Source organism: Parus major, chromosome 10 (genome assembly GCF_001522545.3).
Source record: "Parus major isolate Abel chromosome 10, Parus_major1.1, whole genome shotgun sequence".
Lineage (NCBI taxonomy): Eukaryota > Metazoa > Chordata > Aves > Passeriformes > Paridae > Parus > Parus major.
Genome location: NC_031779.1, coordinates 2,573,552 through 2,583,219, shown reverse-complemented (window position 1 = coordinate 2,583,219; position 9,668 = coordinate 2,573,552). Strand labels below are relative to the sequence as shown.

The following is a 9,668-nucleotide window of genomic DNA, read 5'->3' as shown; positions in this document are numbered from 1 at the left end:
ATTTTTGCATATCTTTTCCCTGCAGAGTGATGATTGCCACTGACAAATGGCATAATCGAACTCTGTTTAGCTTAAGTCCATGGCACTTCGTTGAAGTGAACAGGGATTACTCTGGCAAAGCTGAAGTATCTGTCAGGCTGTTAAAAGTGTTGTGTACTTAGTGACACCTTTGGAGTCAGCTAGCTTTGTACTTTTCAAAAGGATGAGGACAATAGTTTAAGCTGTTTTTGAAAAACTCTCATACAGTGTCTAAGGAATAAATGTGAAGGGCAGGTAGTAGTCACACTTCAACTAATTCTGATCATTGAAACTGATGACATACCTGTGTAAAGCCACTGTGACTGTGGGGAGAATACAGCCTGCAGGCTCTGGGTTTTTTTGTTTTTTTTACTTTTTCTTTCAAGAGTATTTATGAACAGTGTGATTGTCATGCAGAAGCACGGTGCTGCTCTGACGTATATGGTGTCATTTTCTATGCTAATAAATTAGCATCTGCAGCTACCATTGCTGCCTGTCAAATCTGGGTACAAAATTGAGCTGTTTGATCTCAGTGCCACTGAAGTGTGTCTGCACGACTGTGGAAGGTGCACATTATCCCATCTGTTTCCCACAGACCCTCCATCAGGTCGGATGCTTCAAGGTAACAGATCAGACGCAATGAATTCCACCGCAGACGACTGCCTTGGAGCCATCCTCCTGCTTTGTCACTGCATATAAAAATTTAACTTATGAGTAATTTTATTCCTTCACAGCAGGTCATTTAAACCCTGTCCATTCCGGGGGAAATTTCCAACTTTGGCTCAGCCAAAGGGTTCTCCCCAGTGTGGCCATTGTCATTCATGTGCCAAGTCACTTCTCTCCAAGCAGGCCTTACAAGACACTGGTTCAATCAACAGCAGCCACTGGTGGCCGGTTTATTTTTTGGGCTGTTGCTGCCACTTGTCCATATGGAGCTGAAATAGTGCCAGCCATGGTGAGGCTTCTGGAGCAAATGCCAGAGGTGGGAGGTGGGGCAGTGTCTGGAGCACTGGCAGTTCCTGCAGCTGGGATGCGCGGCAGCCGCAGGGACAGCAGCCTCACCTAGGTGTGCACCTGCCACGCCTGCACTGCTGCTGCAAACACAGCTGCTCTTGGAATAAAATCCTCTGCTGCACTGGCCACATGCATTTGCCTCAGAAATACATGTTTTTGCCTAATTATCTAAAGGGGAGAAAAATTCAGCAACTGCAAGTTTGATTTTGAGTGTAATAAAACTAGTTTATTTACACAGTAACATGAATGCCACAGAGTACACAGCAAAGTACCACAGCAAACCGGAGTGTAACTGCCCCTGATCACAAAGGAAGGCTTTGAAGTTTATATACTTATTTATATAAAAATGTGTAAATATCAATATGAAGCACCAGATAAAGCAATGCAACCAGGAATTCCAAATACAAATTACCCACAAGAATGGAACTGAAAAAAGAAATTAAAAAAACTTCCCTTATTCAAGGCATTTAAAGAAATCCCATTTATAAAAGTCCACAGATTTTGGAATCCCTAATTTAAAAATAAATTTCCCCCTTTTATTAAAAACAAGAACATGTTCTTAAATGCTCAGCATAATTAAGTTTTAAAAGAAAAAAACCCAAGGATTTCAACTGCAAAACCTTCTAATACCAACAATCCAAACGACAAGGAAACAGAAGTTTTGAGTTGTTTTTGAAGTGGTGTTATTTATGAAATGACTATATTAAAATTTACACACTCTTAAAATATATATTATATATACAATATATAATATATATATTTTTTCAAGCAAAAAGGGGCAAAGAATACTTTTGGGATACAAAATTCATATACATACATATATATTAAAACATGCCCATGTGCACTCATATATATATATGTATGTATATATATATTTATGAACAAATATTTCTTCCATACAAAAAAAAAAAAGCTCCAACCTGTTCTAAATCCCTGAAATCTTCCCCTTAAATTTATGGGAAAAAAAATAAAAATCTTTATAGTTGCAAGTACAAATCAAATTCTCAAATTCTGCAGAGTGGTAAAATGCTTATGTACAGGTAAGCTGAGTATTTCATTTCTCACTGGTAACTCTGCTTGATCTGAAAGCATTCCGTGGTTTCCTGGTAAATGCTGAGTGGAGCACCAGTGCAAGGAGACTTACAGGAAATTATTTAAATTACATTCTACACCTACTCAAAATCACCATCCTTCTAATACTGCATCCAGGTGAATGAGAAAATCCATACAAATGTCTACCAGAAATTCTCTGCAACACAGCAGGGAAAAATACTTCCTCCCTCTTTTGGAGTTGAAGATACCCTTAAGAAATTTCTCCCCAGTGTTTTGAAAAGTATTTTTTGTGTGTTCTTCTCTTGAAGTCTTTTTAATCCACATGATAGTTTACAGAATATTTCCACAGGTGTATTTTTATAGAGGTATTTAAAATTCTATTCTGTACTTCTTTGATGTTATCTTACTGCATAACTGAATCACAATCACATCTCTGCACTGGCTGAAGGGCTGTGATTGTGCTCTAGGTCTTAGAGGAATTTTAGCAGAACCAACCCCACCTCTGCAAAATCAGAGTAAAACTGATGGTCTAGTCATGCAGTTAAATACTGTTTGTACTGAGAAACAATCAGTTTGGAAAAAGGGGGAAAAGAAAGTGCATTAAAAGGTCTGACTCAGTTTCTATTGTATCCCTCAGAAAACTTAAAATTGATTTAAATAAAACCAGGATCATTTAATTTATATTTACATATGGAATTGTTATTACAAACAAAAAAATTTAATTTAGATGGGAATCTCAGCACAATAATTCAGAAACAGATACATTTTATTTCAGCAGCAAATACATGTTAAAATTAAGGACCTACAGTGTGAAGCTGCTGAATAAATTCTGCAAGTAGCTGAACCCTAACACACATATTTTATTTAAATAATATATTTTTCTCTGTAACATGTAGGAATTCTCTTGTGTTAACATGTCAAGATGATCCATTTATACCTTGTGGGTGGGATGTGTGAAGAATAAAAGATTTAAGGTGGAACATTTTTGTAAATGCTACCTGCACTCTTCTCTGTGGGGCAGCAATGTGGTATCCTGGCTGGAGTTACTGATTTCATCAGTCTGAATATTGAAGTGACACCAGGCTTCTATATCTGGACATTGCAGGGGCTCCAGAAGAAAATTCTGGATTCCCTCATTCCTAAACATTGTAGACAAGCTTTACCAGTAGAGTCTCTTTATATTCACCTGCATATTGGCTGGATCAGATCTGAGGTTTGACAGATAATTAGTAATAAGTAATTCCCATTTAAGAAATACAAAACTAACCCACTTTCCCTACCATCTCAGGAGCAGTTAGTTCTTTTAGCACTCCTGTTTGAACAGAGGTTTGCATTTCTCACCACAGCCCGAGGCTGGTGTGCAGCACCTCCAGCAGGAGCAGCACATTTCACCCTCCCACTGCTCCCAGACCAATGTGATCCCTCCCCTCGCCAGCGTGGAGTGTCTGCAGCAGATTGTCAGAGCAAGAGGCTTCTCCTGATGCCTGGTCAGGCTGGAACTGACTTGGTATCCACTGTTATTCTCCCTGTGCAGATCCCAAATTTCAAAGCCCACAGTTTCGTTACTTCAGGCTTATGCTGTACTACAAGCAACTTAAAGGAACCCATTCACACAAATCTTATGGAACAGATCAACCCAGTATCATACAAAGTACAGCATTTAATTTTGTCAAGTCTTGCATCTTTACATGGGCAGTATTATTTTTAGGGCTGTTATGAAAATATTTCCACCAACTGACCAGCTACATTTCAGGTTTTTGACAAGGCACTAAACATTGTGAATCCAATCACTGTGCTCTCTCTGTAATATTAGAGAGGGTTTTAATGGCTCTAAAAGGATCAGAAACCACTCATCATAATTCTTCAAACAAGCATTTGATTTTTTCCAGAAATTAGCTTCCACTGGAAAAATTTTTAAAGTTCATGTTAAAAATATTTGAATGACAGCTTTTATTAATAGAAAAATATATATTTACAGTCAATACTGTTATCTTAGATTTGCAGCTCTTCCTAATTCTTGAGCTCAACTGAAAGTGCGACATTGCTAAAAAAAAATTCAAGATCTGTGCACATATTCAAGTATGTTCTAACATGCACAGCCAGGGGTTTTGTTCCTGCCATACCCAGGATCCTGTTACAAACAGAGCGGGTTTTTTTCCTTTTGCTTAGCAATTATGCTGTAGCATTCTTAGGATTTGTTTACAATCAGTTTAATGCATACATTCTGGTGTATTTACGTGGCACAGTCTGGTGCCAGTATGGAGAACCACCACAAATACATTGCAATCATTAGTTATGGGCAGATCTGCAAAGTCAGCCTCAAGCTCCTCAAGGAAGAGCTCAGGCCAGATCAGGTTTGGCTACATTGACCATTCTTTCTTTTTTAAAGAAAAAAACCACGTAACATTACAAATTGCTAAACTTTACCCAGTGCTGCACAAGAAAGAGGTTGGTAGTGAACATCTATCCATGCTTGATTATACTGCAGAGCTAAAATGAGTATTGGTTCATCACAAAAGATACAAACTGAAATTAGATAGCTAGAGATACAAAGGCGTTGGACCAGCTGCACTAATACGTATGGTTGTACAACATTCAAAATCCAACTTTGCATGTGTGTGTTGACATCAAAGTGACACTGGGACCAAGTGTCCCTAGACAGGGAAAACCCAGAGGCTTCAAGGGATCGCCCCACTGCAATGCTAAGTGGTCCAAGAGTTACTCCTATGCCTATCTGAGCTAGCTGAGAAGTCAGGTGCACACACACACTATGGAACAAACACAAAACCAGACCACAGAGAACAAGAAGCCCCACTGGCAGCTCAGCACGCTGCCACTAATAGCTAGTAGGTAGTACATGAGTGACTTGCCATGCTTGGTGTATGTGAACTATGGGAGCATTGCCCTCCTGTGTCCAGATAAAGCAGGGCTGCACTGAACAGGAGATTCTTTGTAAAGATTCTTCTACAAGCTGCTCAGCAGTAGTGTAGAAACTTTCTTTCCTGATGCAGAGGAAGTACTTCAACTACATACATTGCACTCGGGCTTTTAATGCACTGTCCTGTTTTTCTGCATCAGTGCTGCCATCCTAACCTTTTTGCTGAAAAGAGAAAGAAAAACATACATATCACATTAAAATATATTATGCTTATCCTTGCCTGATCCTTCACTGATACAGGTGAATCAAACAAAAGAATAATCATCAGAAGTTTCAAAAAAATCTTTAGAAAGGTCACAAAGACAGTCTATACTATGGCACAATCGATGTAGGCTTCCACACGCTATTCAGCTGAGCTCTGAGAGATGCCAGAGAAGAATAATGCAGACACCTCAACCCCTCGATGTACGGCGCAGATCCAGAGCTACTTTCGCTGACTTTAAGCCTGCAGGACTGTTTGTTCAGTTTCCATGCATCTGGTCCAAGAATGCATATGCTGTATAAAGTGGCTGTTTCAAGGCTGAAGTGAATTGATTCCTCACAGTTTTAACAATTAAAATGGAACATCAATGCATAAAAAGAACACATGGATATCTGTGCATTTATGTGCCAGGAAAGTAAAGGAAGGGGCTGCAGATCTAGCATCATGTAAAGGCTGGTGTGTAAAGTGAACACTGTAATGTACAGCTTTAAAAAATAATACAAGAATTGCACATAGATCCATAGGAGAGAAGCACAGGCTCATAACTAGGGCTGTCTGCTTTCCATCACCCAGGTCAGAATATTCAGAATCGCTTTTCCCCCCTGCATCCAGATCCGTTCTTCAGAGCAATTCAGGAAACAACTCCTAGCCTAGCAATACTGAGCAAAGATATTGTGTGAACAGAGACAATATCTTTTCCCATGGGAAATGGGTGTTAGGGCATGGAAGGAAGTCAGCAGTGGCCTCTAAAAGTGAAAAAGCTCCTTCAAGTTGAGGTTTTAAAAATTCTGACTCTTCAATCCTCACTAATTCTTACTCTAGTCCAAAACTCTGTCTGTGATGCTCTTTGAGCTCTTCTGACAACATTCCATTTTTAGGGTGTTGTCTATAGCAACATTAGAAAACACTGGTTACAACAGACAAGAGATGGGCAGCCAAGCACTGCTGCAGGAAATGTGGATCATGATGCTGTTGGTCATGGCTGCCAAACTCAACAGCTCCCTCAAAAATTAAACAACAGTGTTTTTGCCCCCTTGTTTTTACCCTTCAGAGAACTGAGTTTGCAGTAAAAGTGTCTCTATGTTGCCTGTTAGCTACACACAGACAAGCTCTAAACATTTCTGTCTCCTGCCAACAAACCTGCAGAGCCAGTTTCAGTCTCACTTTGCAGTATGGCATAAGTGACAAGAGCAGACCAAAACAAAACAGAAGAGGTGGCTTTTATTTTCATCCCTGATTCATAGCAGTGATTGTCAGAGAAAGTTATGTACGACCTATCCATTTCAAGTCAGGCTTTAGTGCTTTTTGCGATGGAAGGGGAATTTCAATGGCCCACCATGCGTTGTATTGTTCTTGTATAAATGTGGTTATGGCTACAGTACATCAACTGTTCAGACTGGTGAAAATTGCCTAGGAAATAGGATAGACAAAGTGTGCATATTCTTCTTTTTAATGCACAGCTAAGGGTAATGGTCTGATTAAGGCAGCATTGATGAAATTGTGGATCCATGGTTAGAAAGGATATGGGTAGGCAGTGAAGAAGAAGAGGAGGGAAGAGGATTGAACACAGGTGCTTACTGCTCACTGACACTTGCTATGGTCAGCAGGAAAACACATCTGGGGAAGAAAGTTCAGCTGGTATAAAGTGTAAGAGAAAGATCAGAATCTTTTTGGTTGAGAGCAAAGGAAAGAGGAGCACAGCCTGCTTGGGGAGGGACTGACTAAGCTGAGAGGAAACATGTGGTATGTGAAGTGAAAGCAAATGAGTGTTTTGTAGCATGGTGGATAATTCATCTCACCCTCACTACTAATCCATCTCTGCTTATGGTCACTGCTATTCACTAATCAATGCTACATAAGAAATGACAGAAACTACCCAGAAGAGGAGGGCAATTTGTTTACTGCAGTGGTAGAAATAGTGGTATCAAAGCTTGCTCTCCTTTTCAGCCAGATATGAATCAAGTTACATACTGTCTGATCTAAATGCAGTCATGTATGTGATCAATCTCTAGCAGGCCTGGCAAAAAAGCAAAGTTTCTGTCATACTTGGTACAGGATGCAATTTCTCCAATTAGAACCTATTTGCTCAGAGTTGCTGGCTTTGATGTCTAGGCTGTTTTTGTAACAATTGTACGAAGTGTGGCTGGAGTGAGGGCTGGGGCAGAGGCGGGGATGCTTCAAGAAAAGCAACAGGGTCTACAACTAGTGCTGCTTCATGAGTCTCACAATGCGATGAAGTGAGTCTGTAGTGGCAAAAGCCAGATATTGACAACAAAGCCAGTCTTCCAGAATAATTCCACAGTCCTTCTCCAAGGACTTCTCTGCAAACTTGATCATCAGCAGCGTCCTTTTTATATCGAGCCAGTTCTGAAGTATAGCATCTCTCCGTGAGGGGTTGGAAGACGTACTGAGAGCATGGAACAAGTCCTCACGTGGACCCCAAAGCAAACACTGAAGGATTCCTTTGGCTTCTGATATCAAAATCCTCTCCGAAGGGTTGGGATTCAGCAGGCAGCTGGCAAGTTGTTGAAGCCCTTGAGAGTAGAGAGAACGGCAAGGAATCTTGGGGAGATCAGCACAAGTGTACTCCTTCTCTTTCAGCTCTGGATTCTCATCAAAGGGGTTGGGTAAGTGCAGCATTTCATAGATGAGGATGCCAGTCTGGAACTCATCACATTTCTTGTACTGTGTCGCAGTGATGATTTCTGGAGCCAGGCGGGACTGATCTCGTAGGACCTCAGGATCCACCATATGACTCTTCTGCTTGGCCTGGGAGAAGTTGCTCACAATTAATCTGGCTGGGCAGGCAGTGTTGGGACTGGGTTCCGTGGCCTCGGGGCTCAGGGGGCTGCCTCCCGGTCTGGAGTGAACCAGCAGCAAGTTCTCCAAGCGCAGGTCACAGTGTGTGATGTGATAGGGCTTCAGGTGCTCGAGGCCCAGGCACAGCTGCAGGAGGAGCAGACAGACCTGTCTCTCGTACAGGTCGGGGCTCTTGGTGTGGCGGGGCGCGGACTCCCGCACGAAGTCGGCCACTGTCAGGTGCGGGACCTCCCGTGTGATCACCACCACGCGGCTGCGGGGCTTGCTGATGGTGCCCTGGCTGCTGGGGCTGGCTTTGTGGGAGGCCTCTGGGGTGGAAGCAGTGTCTCTCTTCTTCTGCTCAGGTTCTTTCTCCTCTTCTTCCCGCTCTTCTTCTTCCACATCTGGTGCGTCGTCGTCCTCCCACGGAAGGAGACGAACTGGCACTTCAGCAAGGAAATGGCCACAGTCCTGTTGGATGTTAAAGTTGATAGCCAGGCTCTGCCGGATAGACAGGCTGTGATAATACTGCTGGGATTCCTTAGCCTTGCTCTTACAAATCTGGGGGGAAAAAATAAACAGAACAGACGTGATTTTTTAATTTTTAAATTCTATATATTTTCTTAATATGCACTTTGTTGATGGGATCTCCAGTTGAGGCCTAAACATGAGCAATGAACATTTCTTTAATTAACTGACCTTGACAGATTGTCTTACAGCACCCAAACAGTTTTCATTGGCTCGTAAGCAACTGCAGAGCAATACATGCAGGCATCTCTCCCTCTGCATAGATGATCCCATGTAAAATACAATTCTGGTTTTTAATCAGAACGGCAGCTGATATATGGGAAATGCAGAAAAAAGCTTTTTTACAGTTACTTGTTTATCCATATCATTTTATTGCAAGTTCTCTTTATTGCAAGCTTTGTGTGAAGCTTGAACAAGATAAAAATAATCAATAGCAGTAGGAGATACAAAGAAATACGAATAAAGAATTTGACCAAACACTTGCACATGGCTGTGTTAGCATGGCATAACAAGTCAATTCCAGTCAGTTGGGTGACTGATGTTTGCTCCTTGCCCACTGGAACTGAGATCCATGAGCTGCAGCAGTGTGTCTGCAGTGAGGGGTGTATGTGTGCATGGCACAGGCTGCTGCCAGGCAGACTTGGCTCAGGTGATAAATGGACAATCATTAAAACATGGAACCTTAATTGCTTTCAATCAATTATCATGATCCAAAGCATATGTGGTTTGGTTTTTTGCCATATATAGCTGTATTTATGTCCAGAAGTATCTTATTGATATATGCATTATCAACATAGTAATTATCCTTATTAATTGTTTGCACTGCCATAACAACTGGCAGCTCCAACCTCTGACAAAAGTCACTGGACAAGCCCTATTAGGGCCTCTGTTTCTATGGCATTTACTGATTAAAATTACAAAGATTCGGCTGAGTTGACCTCTTCATATTAACCTTAGTTCTACTAAATTCAGAGAGATCATTCAAAGCATGTAAGGTTAAGTGTATGTTTTAATCCCTTACATGGATAGAGTCTAAATATTCACTTGCTATAATGCACCAACAGGTTTTAAGTGCAAAGCTCAGAGAAGAAAAAAGAGGAAGTAATCTCTGCCCAG

The 9,668-nt window shown here is 41.2% G+C and overlaps 1 protein-coding gene across 5 annotated transcripts in view; it reads right to left on the bottom strand.

Annotated features, from left to right (window-relative positions):
- Positions 1–1,236: 1,236 nt before the first annotated feature.
- PEAK1 (pseudopodium enriched atypical kinase 1) overlaps positions 1,237–9,668 on the bottom strand; it is a 109,680-nt gene continuing 101,248 nt past the window's right edge. For all 5 annotated transcript variants that reach the window (XM_015639099.1, XM_015639105.1, XM_015639103.1 and 2 more), the window contains one exon: positions 1,237–8,585. In XM_015639099.1, the coding sequence (XP_015494585.1) occupies positions 7,428–8,585 (1,158 nt within the window). In that variant the 3' untranslated portion in view covers positions 1,237–7,427. The remainder of the gene's footprint in view (positions 8,586–9,668) is intronic.